Consider the following 18,590-nt stretch of genomic DNA (forward strand, 5'->3'; position numbering starts at 1 on the left):
AAAATAAAAAAATTAAAAAAAATATATAAAATTGCAGAGTTTACTCACGTTATGCAAATAGTATTACCTGTGCAAAGAGAACCATCATTGAACTGCTCGCTCCCCAGTGTGCTTAAAGACATTGTTTCCAGATCATTAACTGTTCAGAAAGGATGATGTGGACCAGAAAACAAGAACCCTTTCAGAGGCAGCGCTAACTGGAGATCAAACAGAACGAGAGACTGGCTGAAATTAGGACCTCAGACCATGTTTTGAAACCACCTTCGTTTACTTCAAAATGCAGAACTGCACGGTCTGTGTCACAGAGGGGTCTGCACACTGGCCCTTCTCACTCGCCTGTCACACTGTGACACTACTCCAGGCCAAGGCTGAGGGAAAGAGCCTGTGGTTGAGAACAGGAACAATGATATAGCATCCTTAGGAAAATTCCACACTGCACAAGGTGGGAAGACATTTTTGCTAAAGCCATCGAGGTTCAATGGAGCCCAGAGAGCTACGAGCTATGAGGGATTCAAAGGTGGCTCAGAATAATCTTGTTCTCACTTACTTTACAACCTAATGAGGAAGAAATCAAGAGACCAGAATTAAGTATCATGTTAGGGTGTCAAATGGAGTTACAGACAGGCGTGAGCTGCAGTGTGAGTGCTGGGAATTGAACCCCAGTCCTCTAGAACAGTAACCAGTGCTCTTTTTTTTTTCCCCTTTGGTTTTTGAGACAGGATTTCTCTGTGATAAATGACAGCCCCATCACATCCTTGCCCTCTTGGCACGTATTTGCCAAGAAGCAGGAATGGTGAGGTGGAAAGGATCATGGTTTTAGAGTCAACCTAAACTTCGCAACTCTGACTGCAGCCACTAAAGAGTAACTCAGGCGCAGTGCTTGGCTTCTCTGAGCCTGTGTTTGAGAAAACAAGGGCTCTGCTGATGAAATGAGAGACTATACGTTCCCCCTCGGGCCTGGTGGCAGCACTGAGCAGCCTGGACACATTCTGCTTGCCAGCCTGCCTCTGCCTCGCAAGCACCAGCTCCTGCCCAGGCCAGCCTTCCTATTTTGAGACAGCTCACAGTAGCCAGAGGCAGCTGGGTTCAGGTTTCAAGGATTTCAGGCTGACTTGGGGTCTGGCACCCAGAGGGTCATCCAGGGATCCAGCGAGGCCCTGCCCAGACACCCATGATTAGCAACAGAGCAAAGTGGAAAGGGAAAGACAGTCCTTGCCAAGGGCTCTCTCAGCACAGGCATCAGTACTAGCAGGATGTCAGTGCTGCCAAGGAAGAAAGGGCAGCCTAGAACAGCCACTTCTTGGCCGGGGTGGCGGGGAGTCCTCTGACCCAACTGGAAGTCACTGGATCCAGCCACTGGGGGCCAAGAGGCTGGGCAGGAGACAGTAATATGGGACACTAGCCTATCTCCATAGCCTGGAGGAGGAAACTACTGTCATCCTGACCCAACTCCCTCCAGTGTCTCAGTTTCCCTCTATCTCAGACAGACCCTGAAGTGCTCTGGAGGGATGTGGTTGTGTCTCAGTCAAGGAGGAGGGAGGGAGGGAGGGAGGAGACCAGGAGGGACAGCCAGTTGTGAGACACAGCTAAGGAGACTGACACACACACACACACACACACACACCCAGGCTCATTCTCAACTTGGAGCCTTTGCAGCTGGCTGTTCTTTTCCTGTATGGGGTCGGTCTGCTGGACAGGACAAGGCAGACTGGGCAAGGAAAAGGCTTGGAACCCTCCTCTCGGTACACAGGCAGACTGTTCTGGCTGCGGTCATGGAATGTGCCCTCTTGACTGGCCAGGCCTGGATCAAAAGGCAAACCAGGCACTTTTCTTTATTCTTCTTTGTGCTTCCTCCAGGCCTGTCTTCCCACCCACCCCCCACCCTGAAAACACACCAAGGCTAACTCCCATCCCTATGGCCCGCCTTGGTGGGCAGAGAGGGATGAACTGCCCGGAACTAGAAGGCCTTCTCTTGGAAGAAAGAACAGTCAGGTGCAGAGTGTGTGGGGAACTCGGCCTCCAGTCTGCCACGCTGATGACTCAGAAGCTAAATATAGCGAGTGATATAAACAGAGCCAGCCACAGAGCAAACACAGGGCCCCCAAGCCCCAGCAGAGGCTTGCAGCGACCCCTCCCCCAGTCCCACTTTTCCCTTAGCACTGTCCTGCATAGACCTCCTACTCCTGGGACAGAAGATGGCTTCCTAGGGGCACTTTTCACTCTAGGACAAATCTCTGGGGCCCCTGCTCTCTAGAGCCCGAGTGACCTCATTAGCCATGGTCTCTGCTCCAGAAAAACCACTCACCAACATGGAGAGCATCCTAAGGGTCAGAAAGCAGTCAGGGATTCCCAGAACAAAGGATCCAGGATGCTGGGCAGAGAAGCCACTAGGTGATGAACCATGCAAACAGCAATCTGGGTACAACTTCCCAAAGAGCTTCCCAAGAATTATAAAATCAGGCCCAAACAAAATGCCAAATTCATGGTGTATGTGTGCACGTACTAGGTAAGCTTTCTCCCACTGATGGACAGCTTCCTTTGTGAGACAGGGTGTTACTAAGTTGCCCTGGTGGTCCTTGAACTTGTGGTCCTTCTGCCTTGCTTCACCCTTGCTAATAGCATATGTTCAACTCTCCAAGCAATCATAGTTCCTTCTTTTTTGTTTTTTTGCAGCCAGGAATATCAAAGCCAGGGCCTCCAGGATGCTAGGCAAGCCTCTAATGCCCACCTGAGCTATAAGCCCAGACCAATAGTGCTTTTATTACCGTTCCCAAAGGCCTTTCACAGCAACTCTGCAAGGTTAGCTTTGAAACCTGAGGTCTGGACCTGTAAAATGATTCGCTCATAAGCACACAGCTTGTGTAAGTGACAGGAAGGGAATTCTCTCCAGACCCGCTTGGAAGTCCACCATCCTTCCTTTGATATTACAAACGAAGTTGGTTTCAAACAAGGGGTTGAAAGTTTCCTTAGATTTCATTTTCCAAAGTATCTAATTACTATTTAGGGAATTTCTAAATCTGATTTTTCTCTGAATGGAGTCACTCACGCGCCAAAAGAAAGGAAGAAAATCCCAACATAAAGAACCCTAACCTCCTGTTCACTTACTCAAGGGCCCACAGGAGCTACTTTTTGTGAGTTTCTCAACACTCTCTAGAAATATCCCTTTAGACTTGGCCACAGCAGGCTTTTCCACAGGGTAGGAGACAAGGTACCAACTGTCCCTGGGCCCACAGTGGCTGGAGGGGCTACTCACAGAGAACACGGGACAACAGAGGCTCCAACCTTCTGAACCAGGGCAGCTGTAAGTTTGTCAGGAACTGAATCTAATCCTCCCGCTTCACAGAGAAACCGGAGGGGCCATCCTCTCAGAACCCAAATCTGAGGATACCCTGGGCAGCATGGTATTAGAGATCCCTGCTGCAGCCTGTCAGCTGGAAGAAGCCAAACAGGAGCCTCCCTCTGACCCAGCAGAAAAAGGTAGAATATACAGGGAAGTCTGAAAAAGCTGGACATGGCCGGGCGATGGTGGCACACGCCTTTAATCCCAGCACTCGGGAGGCAGAGGCAGGCGGATCTCTGTGAGTTCGAGACCAGCCTGGTCTACAGAGCTAGTTCCAGGACAGGCTCCAAAACCACAGAGAAACCCTGTCACTCAGGGAGACTGAAGCCAATTTAAGTTACATAGCAAGTCCCTGTCACACCTACCCAAGCCCAGAAGGAAGGGAGGGAAGAAAAGAGGGAGGTAGGGAGGAAGGAAAGGGAGGAGGGAAGGAGGGGGAGGGAGAGAGGAAGGGAGGAAGGAAGGAAGGAAGGAAGGAAGGAAGGAAGGAAGGAAGGAAGGAGAAAGGGAACCTTCCACCTCCACTCACATTGCCTCTATCTTTCTCACTGCTTTAGAAACCAAGGAACTCGCAGTGAGCAGCACCTGCCGATGTCTGCCTACAGACTCTCGCCTATGAATCCAGAGCAGCCACTCTGAAGCAGCCACTGGGGGAACCAGGTGAGTCCTGCACCTTGCCACACTCCTCAGGAAATACGGTGAGATAACAAAAGGCACAGAGGTAGGTAGAAGGAATGTGGCCAACATAAACTAACACCCAGGGCAGTCTGGTGCTGTCATTTATCACCCCATCCAATCTGACCCATGATACTCAGCCATGATGAATACACCTTGTCTGCCAGCATGCCACCCTATATCTGCGTCATTCCTGGGCAGGAAACGGAGAAGAGAAATAGTGGTAACAACTAGAGAGAGAACTCAGTTGGCTGAGTGCCTGCCTGGCATACAGGAAGCCCTGGGTTTGGACCCCAGCACCACAAAGATAGAGCACAATGGTGCAAATCTGCAATCTCAACATTTAAGAGGTGGGTATATGTTAAAGGCCATCCTCAGCTACGTAGTGAGTTAGTGGGCAGCCTGGGCTGCGATTCCACATCATCATCATCATCATCATCATCATCATCATCATCATCACTGAAGTCTATTACAAGGACTAAAGGGCAACTAACATTCATTCAATTCTCCTTCTAACCTCTTGGGGGCACTCTGGACGAGAGGCTAGCACCTCATCTAGAACTGACCTGTGCTCTCAAAGAAGCAGCCCTAAACCAGGAGAAAGGTATCAGCTAGCAGAGAGCAGGGGCCACTGTATTGGAATAGAGTATTAGTTTAAATATGGAAAGATGTGTTGCATTTGTGTTGTAGAATAATTGTTTAACTATATAAAAAAGCGGTGCCTTTGTTTATGCTGAATTCTTTTAATTATGCAAAGGTTTGTTGCTTTTGTTTATGCCGTGTTTGTTTAGGTAACAATGTGTTGCTGTTTCACCTTACCTGCCTAAGGCACCTGGCTGGTCTAATAAAAAGTTGAATGGCCAATAGCTAGGCAAAGGAGGGAATAGGTGGGGCTTGCAGGCAGAGAGAAAAGGGGGGGGGCAGCTGTGGCCCAGGCAGCCAGACACAGACAAGGAGGAAGCAGAAGCAGCAAACAGGAGGGACGGTATGGTATATAGGTGAGGTAAATGAGTCTTGGAGCAGCACAGAGACTGACAGAAATGGGTTAGTTTAAGTTTTAAAAACACTAGCTAGAGCCAGGCGGTGGTGGCATGTGCCTTAAATCCCAGCACTCGGGAGGCAGAGGCAGGCAGATCTCTGTGAGTTTGAGACCAGTTTGGTCTACAAGAGCTAGTTCCAGGGCAGGCTCCAAAGCTACAAAGAAACCCTGTCTTGAAAAATCATTTAAAAAAAAAAGAAAAAAGAAAAAGAAAAAAATAAACACTAGCGCCGGGCGGTGGTGGCGCACACCTGTAATCCCAGCACTTGGGAGGCAGAGACAGGCGGATCTCTGTGAGTTCGAGGCCAGCCTGGTCTACCAAGGCAGGTTCCAGGACAGGCTCCAAAGCTACAGAGAAACCCTGTCTCGAAAAAACCAAAAAATAAATAAATAAATAAATAAACACTAGCTAGAAACAAGCCTAAAGCTAAGGCCAAGCATTCATAATTAATAATAAGTCTCGTGTCATGATTTGGGGGTTGGCAGTCCAAGAAAGCCTGCTACAGGAGACCTCAGGATAGGTGAGCAGCAAAGAGGCCTCTAGCCTGGTCTCCAATATGTCAGGGCACTACCGGAGAGGGGACTATCCAGGACACAGCTGCTGAAGAGGGCAGGTCATTGTGAATGAAGAATGTCTTCCAGATGTGCCCTAGATGAGTAGGCTAGAGTACAGTCACTGGGTCTTCCCACGCTAGCATCAGGACCAAACGCCATGCGTGAGCTAGACTGAGCCGTGGACCTGTACAACCAAGGTGTATTAAATGGGCAGGATGGAGGCCAAGAGGATGAAAGCAAGAATTAGAAGCATCCACACATGGACGCTAGTTTGTACAATATAATCATGGAGGGAATGGAGACTGTGGCTTTGCCACAGCAATTAGCTAGGCCCCCTTATAATCTAAGCACAGGGCCACCCTCTGTCCACATCACTTAAGGGCTGGGGAGAACCCTTCAGAAACAGCTGTGGCCCCAAATCTCTCTCAGACTCCCTGACAGAGAAGTATACCAATAATGCCCTGCGGCCTGTTCTCAGAAAACTCAAGGTCAGTTCCTCCACCCACTGCCGCTGGCCATGGTTTGTTCACAAGTTATTATTAAAGTTATTATTGCCAATAACTGTTCTGGTCATCTGAAGTTATTCATCTAATCCTAGTTGTGCCCAACCCTGATAGTTATTTGTTCCTGTGATCTTCTCTCTCTCTCTCTCTCTCTCTCTCTCTCTCTCTCTCTCTCTCTCTCTCTCTCTCTCTCTGCTAGGATAGGAACACAGTCCTATAGGTAGAGATTGTGTTCATTTTCCTGTGTTGTGGCTTTGCCAGGTAGTATCTGTACCAGCAAGGATCAAGCTTCAGGCTCTGCCCCTGCCTTGGCAGCCATCCAAAAAGCCAGCCAGTCTGGGAAGGGTTAAGCACCTGGGGGCCCAGCACAGCCGGTGGCTGAGCTGTCGAGCAGGGCAGCCTCCCATCCATGGCACAACGGGCTCACGCACGAGCCTGCCAGCCGCTGCCTTTGTTGATGGACTCTGCCACATGCTCGGCTGACACGCGATGCTCCGCCCTGGCGGGGTTGGTGCCAGGCCGCCGGCCAAGCACCAGGCAGAGCGCCCCGCCGCCGGTCGCAGGTCTGGGGAGACTCTGAGGTACAATCTCCAGAGTCCTGGGCCTGGGTTCCCAGACGCAGACAGTGAGGAGTGGCTCCCCAGCTGGAAAGTGTCAGGTTTCAACCGGTTCTACCACTTTCCCCCACTCAGGCCCCAGCTCAGGACTGATTACCGGTTTCCCACTGTTCCTCGGCCAGGCACACCCCCAACTGCTCAGCACACCCCCAACTGCTCACTTCAGCCTTCTAGAGGCAAGCCCCCAACTTGGGTCTGGGGAGTTTGTCCTGCCAGCCTGCAGGAAACCATCCCATTGGCAGGGAGGGATAGCAGTATCTCTCTCACCTCTCGTGAAGCTAAGTAGGCAGCTGGAGCTCTCAAGGATAAGAGTACCCATCCAACTGCGCCTACCCAGTCCATCATAATGACAGCAGCCAAGGCCAAAACTCTGAAACACATCCTGAGGCCTGGCACCTCCAGAGTAACTGACGAGAGGACAAAGGCGGGCCCTGGCTTCCCAGCCCCAGCGGTCTCAAGCCCCGCCCCCCCCAACCCCGCATGCCTACTTGCTGCATGTGAAGCCGATGGAACTGGTCTGCGATGCACTGAAGCTTTCTGGCGATCTGTACCTCCGCTCGATGCTGCCACTGTCCTTCAGGGGGCTGCTCCCCAAGGGGCAGGACTGCAGGGAAACTGGCAGGGAGAGGAAGCCTGTAGCCAGCATTGCCTGCAAAGATAGAGGAGCCACAACTCAGCATTTTCTATCACTACCCCATCTTCTCCATGTCAAGACCTGGAGTTACTGGTAAACCTTATGATAGAAGGAAGAGGAAACGGCCTGCCTGCCTTTACCAGGGCATTCTGCCAAACTTGGAGAGCTGCCCAATAGTATAAAAGTTGGTACAAGGGCTGAGAGTGTAGCTTAGAAGTAGTTGAATATTTAACACACTCGAGGGTTTAGATTCAATCACTCACGCACACTCATACACGCACACTGGAAAAACAGACAAGAAAATAGACCCTGCCTTCTTCTCCACTCTCAGTACCATAGCATAGCGCAGGTGCTAATGTGAATAACGAACACGCCAATAATCTGTCATTTATCAAGCTACACTTGACCTCGATGTGTTCGTGTAGTGGCAGGTTGAAGCTCTTCTCTGGGAAAACTCTCCAGAGTTCGTGGGCTGAGCAAAGCAGAAAAAAGCAAAACAAAACAAAACCAAAAAAAAAAAGTGTCTTCGTTTTTCTAGTACAGTTAAGGAAAGCTGGGCTCAGCACTCAAGATGAGAGAGCAGCAGCAGAAAAGCCAGTGAGAAAACTCCGAGGCTCACATAGCAGCCAAGTCGGCTCACCGCGTGCTGGCACCAGAATGGCCGCTGGGGGCGCCTGCCACCTCCTGCCTCCTCCCTCTTCCAGCCCGAAGCAGGCCTCCTCCAGCTTCTCAGACTCCCGCCAGAACTGCTTTTCCACAAGTGCCCTATGGGCAGTTCTAAGCGCAGCGGCTTCTCAGTCTCCTCCCGCAGACACAGCAGGATGACCTCTGAGCCTTTACCCTCCCTCCACAGGCCAGTGTGCTAAAAGAAGAAAACAGACCAAGTGTCTAATCCTGCCCTTTTGCCAGAGGAGGGCAGATTTCTCATAAAACAAACCATTTAAGCCCACAAATGAAGGGGTCTTGTCTGATTTAGCCTTGGGAATAGCCCCTCCTCTGGCGCTGAGCCCAGGCAGGCCCAACCTCTTTCTCCAGTTCCCCTTCCAAGCACAGAAAGTCCCAAGTGACAACTCAAAGCCACCTTCTGTCTTCAGGAACCTTCCGTATAAGAACTGGCTGGGCTTTTCCTTGAGTGACACACAGTTAATAGTCCTTCCACTCCGTGAAAGACAGATCGGCACCGGGGCCCAAAATGCAGAGCCACAAAAAAGACATGAGGATGTGAAGGAGACTGCATGGACCCAAGGATCCCCCAGGAAACAACAGAAGGAACAGAGCAATTTGTCCTTTGGGGGCCCAAGCAAGGTGAAGAAGGTTGAAGGATGGATAGATAGCCCTGGCTGTTCGGTTTGGGGAAGGAACTAGTAACCAGCAGGTTTGGCAAGGGAAAGTCCCCTCATTTCCCCCAATCTCTAAGGCTAAGAGCACTCACCGTAAAAGAGTCTCTGGGGTTCCTCTGTCACCCCACAAGGCAGCATAACACCCTGGCTTGGGGAAGCTGGGCTGAGGGTCTGGGTGGCCTTGTCTTCCTGGCTTATGGGCCTGAGCCCAGGACCACAGCAGTGGGTGAGGGGGAAGAGCTGAAGCCGACTGAGGGGACAATCCAGCTGGCTCTGGGCAAACAGGTCCGCAGAGAGCAAGCTCCCAGGTTGTGTCCCTGGCTCCCCATCCTCTGGCTGGAACACATCATCTTCCAGCTCCTCCACACACTGAGGTGGCTCCATCTCTCCTGTCAGAGAACAATGGAAGCATCTGGAATGCTGTCCTACTGAGGCCAGACCAAGGATTCTCCTCCCTCCTTTCTCTCCCATTCTTCTTCTTTGAGGGAACCAAGCTAGCTTCTGATGATACACAACCCAGTGATAAAACACTGCCAAGGGTGATAATCACCCCTAAAGTGTGGACCACCCCAATGGTCAGGACCCCTCCATATCTCCTCCTTGCACCCACCACAGCCACCTTGCCCCACCCCCTCTGACTTGGTGGGTCACAAAGTTTGACACTGAGGGCTGTAAGCAAGGGATAAGATCAGGGGCTACCACAGGGTACCTGGGAAAATATAAGCAAGACTAATCTCTATAAGTGACTGTGGGGGCACATAAAGGGACAGTGACTAACAGTACAAAGTGTACACAATATACATATGTATGTACACATACACACACACACACACACACACACACACACACACTAAGGAGGAACCTCCAAGCTCTTGCCTAAGTCTGAGCTGAACTCCAGGCTCAGCAGCAAAAACAAAAGCCAGCAATTGTAGAGCCGCCAGGTTCCCTCCTAACGTGCTAAGCCCCACCCTCCTGCACATCTCCACCCCCCTCCTTGCACAACACAACAAACAGGCTCTGTGGTGTGGTGAGAGTGTCCTGGAACAGGGGACCGAAGCTAGTCACTCCAGCTGCCTGGCTCAGCTCTCTTCCAGTGGAGCAGAGCTGTCTGCCCACCACAGGTTAAACTCGAGGGTTGGACCAGCCCCTAGCAAAGTGTCCAGCTAACTCTACCCACTAATCTCCATGACTTCAAATTCTCATCCCCTCAGCCTCCCACTCCTGCTAGAGCTGAACCTGAGATAGGTACAACGTGCCACACAGAAGGAAGTGAAATTCAGCCCGCTTGCCGCGCACTCTCTCACTGCCTACACTGCAGGGCTATTTCTCGGTGCTAAGTTCCTCTCGCTCCACCTGACGGCTCTCGAAATTCTGCCCTTGGAGTCACCCAGCAGCTCGAGCTTCCAAGCATGCCCGTGGGGCAACCAGAAGCGTCAGGCAATCACCTGAATGGTCAAGGCGACGCAAAAACAAATTCTGTCACCTTCGGACTCAGCTAGAGACTCCCAAGGAGGTCCGGCACCTCAGGGTCTTGCCTTTGAAAGACAAGCCAAGTGGTTTGTGGGTTTTTTTAAGAAACCTTTTTTTTTTTTTAAATCCTTGCCTTTAAAGAAATCTCAGTTAAGCTCAGAAACCTTCCTTTCCCAAATGCGAGCTCTGTGAGGTTGCTTCAGCTTCCCTCCACCTCATCCCATCCCTGAGCTAACTGCAGTTTCATCTCTCTCTGCTCTCTTCCTTGGAGAACGATGCCATGCCTGCTAGGATGGCAAAGCAGAGATCTTTGGATATTGTTCCAATTGGTCAGGGGGAACACCAGCTTATCAGCAACAGAAAAATCAAGTTCCCAGATAAAAGGACCAAGAGCTGTCACCTAACAGGGCTTCTCCTGTCCCTCAACCCCTTCTCTGCAGGCTGGCAATCCCAACCAAAGTGGGGACCCTCCAGAACCAATCACAAGTGGGCGTCATTGTCTTGGTGTTTCTTTTGATGCCTATCACTCCCCTCCCCCTCGCAGCAAAGCCCCAAAGTTCAACCCTTGCTTAGACTGGACAGTGGGGGAGGTGCAGACAGAGGGTGTGATTCTGAAAAACGCAGAGACCCTCTCCCACTCCGCACAAGAACTGCAGGTGGCTCTCCGGTTGGTGCGAGCCTCCGAGGGGTTCTGGGCAAAGCCATATAAAACAGGGAAAAGTAAACCCTCGGCTTCCCTGAGCTAAAGTGGTAATGATAGGAAGAGGGCACTTCCTGAGAGCACAGTCAGAGAACGCTTTTTTCCTAGCAAAGGGATTAAAGTCCGCTGAAGCCTTACCAGAGCCTCAGAGTTCCAACTGGGATGCTCAATTAAAACTCCTCCTCTTCATAGGAGCTGGCACTAGCTCGATAGTGATTAAAATCTCAGAACACACGCGCGCACAAACGAGCGCACACACACCTGGGTGACTCCAGGACAGCGTCTCAGCCTCCGAGTCGTGATGCCAGGGCTCTGCGCCAGGGTCCAGGGTGACGAGCACTCGGGGGGCTTGGTGCCCACGCTCGATTGGGAAGGAGGGGGCAAACTCCAGCTGTTAAGAAGAGGACCCTTCAGACTCCGCAGGGAGGCAAAATGCACCACAACTCACGGCCCCACCCCAGAGTCAGACCCGGAGGCCAGAGCGTTCAGGGCGCTTGGCAGTGCATCTTAGGGTCACTTGCCCACCTACTCTTAACTCCTAGTTTCCAATGTTTCCCGCAAGCCCCGCCTGGAAGAGCACGCCCAAATTTGTGCTCTGCACCCCGTTCCCACATCCCGGCACTCCAACTCCTCATGGTCACCCCAGATGCCCACAATCCAAACCCTTCCCGGGCCCCCACGCCCCCCACGACTCTGCTCCCCACTTCCCGGAGGAGGTACGATCCAACTCCGCCTGGCCCCCGGCCGCCCGGGCGCTCACCGGGCTGCGGCGGGAGGAGGTGGCGCGAACTGGGGTAGCGACTGCTGCGGGCGCGAGCTGGCGCGGGAGGAGGGCCACGGCGCACCGCGGTATTGTTTCCAAAATACGCCCGCTCCGGGCATCCCGCAAACAGCTGATGAGGCCCCGCCCCTCCTCGCGTCACTCCAACCATTGACCAATGACAAGTGGAGCTCCAAGTCTCAGGCTGGGCCGCTGCCAGGGACGGTCACTAATGTACGAACCTTCCCTTGGAAACACTATAAGGGGCCGAGCGCATTTCTGACCTTCTCCAGAAGCGCAATTGGAGCGCCGTGTCGGGTGAGGATTCGGTTCCAAAGACAGGCCCCAGAAGCACCAGAGAGTCCCTGGGTTCTCCACTAGGTTGGGGGGGGGGGGAACAGGACGCCGAAGTGACTTTTGTCTACTTGGAAATGGGCTGAATTATTGCGGGGCTTCCAGAAAGACGGTTCAGAAGGCGGCAAGGAGCTCTCAGCGGCTTGCAACTTGTAGTGGGGGAAAAAACGAGTTGTCGGTCCCTAGTGAAGAAAACAAAAACAAAAACCGCCCCCTCGCCTGCTTGGGCGGGTCCAAAGAAAGCTGCAGGAGAACACGTGTGTCCGTGTCTGTAACCAAATGACATTTGGTTTCAACAAGTGCAATGAGAGACCCACATCCTCTCTCTTCTGGACTGGGCAAGAACACGGCGAAAAAAGATTCTGGCAGAGGAGAGATCAAAGGGGCAGCTTGGGCAGCCGACATACTTGGTGGTAGCGTCGGAAAACTGCGTGGGCCTGGAAAGCAAAACGCCGCCCATGTACTATGGTCAATCCAAGGAGGACTGCACATTTCTTGAACACCTACTATGTGCCGGGTACTGGACTAAGTGCCAGACTTCCGGTGCCTGTCCTCAGTGAGCTTCTACTCCGCCTGCGAATAACGGGAAGCAGCGGGAATGATGTTCATTTTCAGGATAATGATGGCTTATGGGTGCAGAAAAATTCAGAATGAAAAGATTTTTGAGTCGGGCCTAGAAGAATGGAGAATTTTTCTTTTCTTTTCTTTTCTTTTTTTTTTTTTTGAGAATTTTTCATTAAGTGAAAACCAAATATAATAGCCCAGGCCCAGAGAGGCGGGAAGCTAGAATAAAGCACTCATCTGGAAAGCTTGTCCAAGAAGCAGGGGCAGGCCGCTTCACCAAACTCTTTGAAATGCTCACCTTGATTTAAACGTGTAAGTGTGGGGAGGTGGGTTTGGGTCAGATTGCAGAGGTGCCCCTGGAATAATGCCAGGCTGAGGAATCTGTATTTTATAGAGGGCTAGCAGCAAATATTTTCCAGAAGATGAATTTGGGGAAAACACTGAGAGGAGGAAAGGGGAGGAAGGGCAGAGGAGGAGCAGAAGTCAGGGAAAGGAAGCGATCCCTGACACAGTATGTGTCTGATGCCTAAAGAGGTCCTAAGAGGAGGTGGAATCCCCTGAAACTAGAGCTAAAGATGGGTGTGAACCACCACGTGGGTTCTGGAAACCAAACCCTGGGTTCTTAAGTTCTCTTAACTGCTGAGCTGAGCCATCTTCAGCTCTTTTTTTTCTTTTTTTTTTGGGGGGGGGTTAGGGGGCATGGTTCGAAACAGAGTTTCTTTGTGTGGCACTGGCTGTCTTGGAACACACTCTGTAGACCAGGCTGGCCTCACAGAGCTATGCCTTCCAAGTGCTAGTATTAAAGGTTTGCGCCACTATTGCTGCTGCTGCTGCTGCTCCTCTCTCTCTCTCTCTCTCTCTCTCTCTCTCTCTCTCTCCCCCTTTTTTCCTTTTTTATTTTTTGTGATAGTGCCTTGTGTGTAGTCAGCTGACTTCAAACTCTGTGTATAGCCAGAGATGACCTCTTGATCTTCCTGCCTCCATCTTCCAAAAGTTGGGATCACAGGCATGCACCACCACGTCAGGCTCCCTTTGCCTTTACTATCTGTTATTTCCTGTTTCCTCAAAATTCCTCCGAAAAAAGTAAAGAATGAAGCAGGTGTCCAGAGGGCTGTGGTCTGTGATTGCTCCTGTAAGAGAATTCTAATCCTGGATGAGAGACAGAGGGGAGGAGGGTAAGGTTGGCCAGGAACTGATAGATGTTCAACAGGACATGCTGGAGCCAAAGGGAGGTACATTATTTCCCCAGGAGGCGTGGTCACGGGAGACCATCAGAGGGTCAGAGTGACCTAGGACCCATGCCACATACGGGGAGGTGAAGGTCAGGAAAGCATGAGGAATCCCCCATTGCTACTCACACACTGGACCCTTTCCCTCCTTTCCTGTATCTTCATCACTGACGCTCTCCTGGGGCCTGTGCCTCAGGCTGGCTAAATGCATCACAAGAGGGTAGGAGGCTCAGACCCTCTTGTGGTGTTGCTTTCTGGGCCCTCTCTCCAGCGTGCTCCCTCAGGCTACTTCTGAAGGACACTGGTGGCTTGGTCACTGGTACCCTGAACCTTTAGGGTCAAAGAGCAAGAGGCCCAGCCTTCCAGTGGGAGAGACCAGAGAAGGGATGTCTGGGATAAAGAGGTCAGAGAGGTCGGGAGCCTCACTCCCACCACTCATCATTGTCAAAGCAGACCCCTCCCCCTCTGCCCTTTCTCCTCCAGCAGCACCCGGACGGAGCAAATGTCAGGACCTGCCAGCTGGGGATTCGGGTAGAGTCTCCGGATGCACAGCAGCAGCAGCAGCAGCAGCAGCAGCAGCAGCAGCAGCAGCAGCAGCAGAGGAGTTGCGCCGCACGCGAGCTTTTGGGCTCTGAGCGAATGCATGTCGTTACAGCATAGCAATCCGCCTTTTGGGCAATTTTCTCATTCCCTTTCCACCTTCTCACTCCAGTTTGTTCTCTGCTGACTGATGCTGGCACTGCCAAGGGGTCCCCAGAGAAAAGCCTTGGCCAGGAGGTTGAGAGGGAGAAGGAGCCTCTAGACAATGTGGGGGAGATGCAAAGATGAGGCCGATCCTCTGCAGGATCCCACCGCACTGATTCACCCGGCAAGGGGAATGGGCTCTGAAGCTCCAGTAACTGGATCACTGGGGAGCGTGGTTTTTAAAGCGCAGGCATGCTGTCCTGAGGTTTGTAATGTAACCTCCAGAGGAGGGTTAGATGGGAAACTGATTTATGTAAGGTAGGATCCTGCTGAGGAAGTCCATGGTGCTTTCCCCTTGACCCCCTCCAGGAGGGATCAGCCATGTAGGAAGACTAGGGACCTCCAAGGTTTAGGGGTCCTCTCCTTTGTTGGACCTGCCTAGACAGATTCTCTATGCATCATCCTATTTGTACACACACAATCCTCTTTTCTGAGTTGCAGTGTGTGTGTGTGTGTGTGTGAGAAACTGATAAAGACAGAAAAACGTAATATACAAATGTAGAAGCTCTACCTGTAATCCCAGCACTGGAGAGGGGTGGCAGGAAGACTGCCAGGAAGCCAAAGAATATACCAGAACGGATTGACTTCTGCGCACACGGAAGGACTTGATCTGCACGGCAGTGGGATTACTGCTCCCTAATTATGGACTCAGGGGGATGCAAACATGAGAAACAGGTGCTGAAGAGGCAGCATCCGGGGATTCCAACACCAAGAACGAAGGCACACTAGATCCAGGAGAACCTGGAAGATGGTGCAGAGTGCAGGGCCCGCCCTATGCACTGTGAACACCCAGTACAGGGTCAGTCTGGTTTGAGAGACTCCTCAGCATGTGTTTGCAGAGTGAGTACAAGAGGGCTCGCTCCCATTTTCAAAAGAGCAAAAACAAGTGCCACAAAGTGGGGAGAAAGCGGCCTCGGAGCGTTCAAAGTAAGGGTCTTTGTCCTTGGGACCTTCCTTAGGTTCTCACCAGCGGAGAGAACCACTCAAGGAGGCAGAGGTGATGTCAACCGCCCCTGGTCCATATTTGGGACATCATAACTTCATTGTCTGTGCAGGCATTTTACTAAAAAATTAATCCTAAGCCAGGTACCAGGGCAGTGTTCGGGGCTCCTCTCCCCCTGCTGCCCAGACCAGGGGAAAGAACTGACTTTACCTTACCAAGGAGTGGAGAGACCCCCATCAAAGTATACTCCTTTTTGCTTCACTGACGCCAAAAGAAGGTGGCCTCTTTTGGACAAATGTACATCAATAAATTGTTACATACTTTTCACTGGATTAGCAGAGAAATTACAGGATTTTTCAGGGGAGACCAAACAGGTGGACAGCTATCAAGAAATCCTGACATTGGGAAGAGGTGGGAACCAATCCCTCCTGACATTATCTGTGGTAGTTTGAACAAGAATGTCCCCTACAGTCTCAGGCATTTGAACACTTGGTCCCCTGTTGGTGGTGCTGTCTGGGGAGGGTTAAATGGTAGAGCCTTGCTAAGGAAATGCTGTTATCCCACCAGGTGAGAAGACCATTACTACACTTTTGAGTCAAATTTGAAGCAAGCTTTAAATACTGGCCAGGACGATGGCCAGGCCCATTCCTGGGTTCCTAGAAAAGGGTGATGAGCCACATTTTACTGAGGCTTAAAAAGATAACCCCAGCCGGGCCATGGTGGCGCACGCCTTTAATCCCAGCACTCGGGAGACAGAGGCAGGCGGATCTCTGTGAGTTCGAGACCAGCCTGGTCTACAGATCTAGTTCCAGGACAGGCTCCAAAGCCACAGAGAAACCCTGTCTCGGGCTCCAAAGCCACAGAGAAACCCTGTCTCGAAAAACCAAAAGAAAAAAAAAAGATAACCCCATAAGCCCACAGTATTTTCCATCAGGTCCAATGGGGCAAGAATACATCCCGACATATTTCCTGCCTGTGAACCTCCCACCTACAGGTGATCAATCCTGTACAGTGTAGTTGAGTCAAGCAAACTTGTTTAGGGTGGTGAAAACAAATGGTAGCCTCCAGCATCAAAAGTGTCTGTCTTTTGTTTGCTTGTTTGTTTTGATTTTTTGAGACAGAGTTTCTCTGTAGCTTTGGGGCCTGTCCCGGACCAGGCTGGCCTTGAACTCACAGAGGTCGGCCTGCCTCTGCCTCTCAAATGCAGGTACCTCCACCACCATTGCCTGGCTGACATTTTTGTTTCATGGATCTCTTAGGCATAGCAATTAAAACTTAAAACATAAGCCGGGCGGTGGTGGCGCACGTCTTTAATCCCAGCACTCGGGAGGCAGAGGCAGGCAGATCTTTGTGAGTTCGAGACCAGCCTGGTCTACAGAGCTAGTTCCAGGACAGTCACCAAAGCCACAGAGAAACCCTGTCTTGAAAAAAAAAAAAAACTTAAAACATAATTTTAGTTCTCACAGTGTTTCCCTGGAGGCTTTGGAATTAAAATCCAGGAGCCATTCCGGGATGACTTAGTCTGTCTTTCCTGTTTGCTGTTGAAGATAGGCGCTTCTCAGCTTTCTGTCCCTGCCGCCATGCTGAGCCACCACGATGGACTCTTAGCCCTTTGCCACCATAAGCCATAACTCTTCCTTCTAGAAGTTGATTTTGGTCATGGTGCTTTATCATGGCTAAAGAAAAGTGACTGATCCAGTGCCCATTAGATTTTGAACCTGGTACTCAGGAGGGTATAGGTTGAGAAGGCAAGTTAGAGCAGCTGCTTCCCAGCCAGCCCTTCTGCCCCCACTGTGCGGAAGTAGGAATAAATCTCTAGCAATGAGGGAGAGATCAGAGTTTATCAGACAAGTAGTGATGCTTAGTGTTAAACTCCACACCAGAATCTAACGGTATAATCCCAGGTACCCAAAGTGTAAACAGCTTATGCCCTTTCATACACTACACACAGGACACATGACAGACTCTAGGGACAGGAGCAGGTTATAGCAACAAACAAGCAAATACCGCTGGAACTAGACAAGCAGTAGAATAATACGCTTTTGGGGAGGCTGAGCTTCCTCTCCAGTGGCTTTGCCTTTGATTGCATGGAGATATCTAGAAAGGTCTGATGTCCCCACTCCTTCGTGCTCCCCGATGTCCCACCTGCCATTAGGGAGAATAGAAGAAATCCCAGACCAAACATCAGATCTGGGTCTGCTCCCATCACCAGCACCAAAAAGATGACTTTCCGACAGGCACACTTAAGTCCTCGCCATGTGACCTCTGAGTAAAGTCGGCCACAGCAGGGGTTCAAACCAAAGACCTACAAGAGGCTACCAGTCCTGCCCAGGTCCTTCAGTATAGCCAAACCAACCCTTACCATGAGAACACTCTCAGGTAGTCAGACCTGATGGTATAAGTTGCCTATCATTCCATCTTTGACAACCCAAGGCTGAGCTAGTCTACACTTATGCAAACTCAGGTCATTTCTCCAGCAACAACAGCAGATGAACAATGGCACCTTGGTTTAAACTGTTGGCTCTATCTTCTGCCTTGAAGGCAAGCAAGCCCTGCCTCTACCCAGACACACCACCTTCCTGTCCCTAGAATAAGTGAATGCCTGGGGCAGCCTAGTGAGGTAAATCCCAGCCTGTCAGTTGTGGACACGCCCACTGTCACCCCCTGGCCACCTGTGGCAGAAGCTGTTGCATCATCCACAGGAAGCAGCCCAGCAGCTGGCTCCTCTCTGAGGCACATTTTCACTTCCTACTTCCATCCTCCTGCCTGCCACCCTGTTTCCTGCTCCCTGCCCTGACTCTGTGGGTGCCGGCGACTGTGCATAAACACTGTACGGTCTGTCATAGGGAAGGGATTTGTCTAGGACCAGTAGGGCTTTCTAGTGCCTGTTCTGAGCATGGCCCTGATGGGCGGAGTGGGCTCTGGCTGAAGGGACTTTCCCAGCTAAGAGCCACTTTGAGATCCTATGGGCTCAGAGAAAAGTCCTCAGTGGACAAGGGACACAGGACGGAAGGAACTTCCGGGTAGTTACCAACCACTTACATATACCTTTCAAGGATCAGTGGCCCACAGGTCTGGGTCATGTCATGTTGTTGAACACTACGCACCGTCAACACAGGTGGA

At 51.3% G+C, this 18,590-nt stretch overlaps 1 protein-coding gene across 1 annotated transcript in view; it reads right to left on the bottom strand.

Moving 5' to 3' along the window:
* Bmf (Bcl2 modifying factor) overlaps positions 1-11,755 on the bottom strand; it is a 22,646-nt gene extending 10,891 nt beyond the window's left edge. Inside the window, 5 exon segments of the mRNA XM_005364243.2 lie at positions 7,218-7,378; positions 8,796-9,092; positions 11,135-11,264; positions 11,634-11,716; positions 11,719-11,755. Of these exon segments, the coding sequence (XP_005364300.1) occupies positions 7,218-7,378; positions 8,796-9,092; positions 11,135-11,264; positions 11,634-11,716; positions 11,719-11,755 (708 nt within the window).
* Positions 11,756-18,590: the final 6,835 nt, after the last annotated feature.

Source organism: Microtus ochrogaster, assembly GCF_000317375.1.
Source record: "Microtus ochrogaster isolate Prairie Vole_2 chromosome 14 unlocalized genomic scaffold, MicOch1.0 chr14_random_1, whole genome shotgun sequence".
Taxonomy (NCBI): domain Eukaryota; kingdom Metazoa; phylum Chordata; class Mammalia; order Rodentia; family Cricetidae; genus Microtus; species Microtus ochrogaster.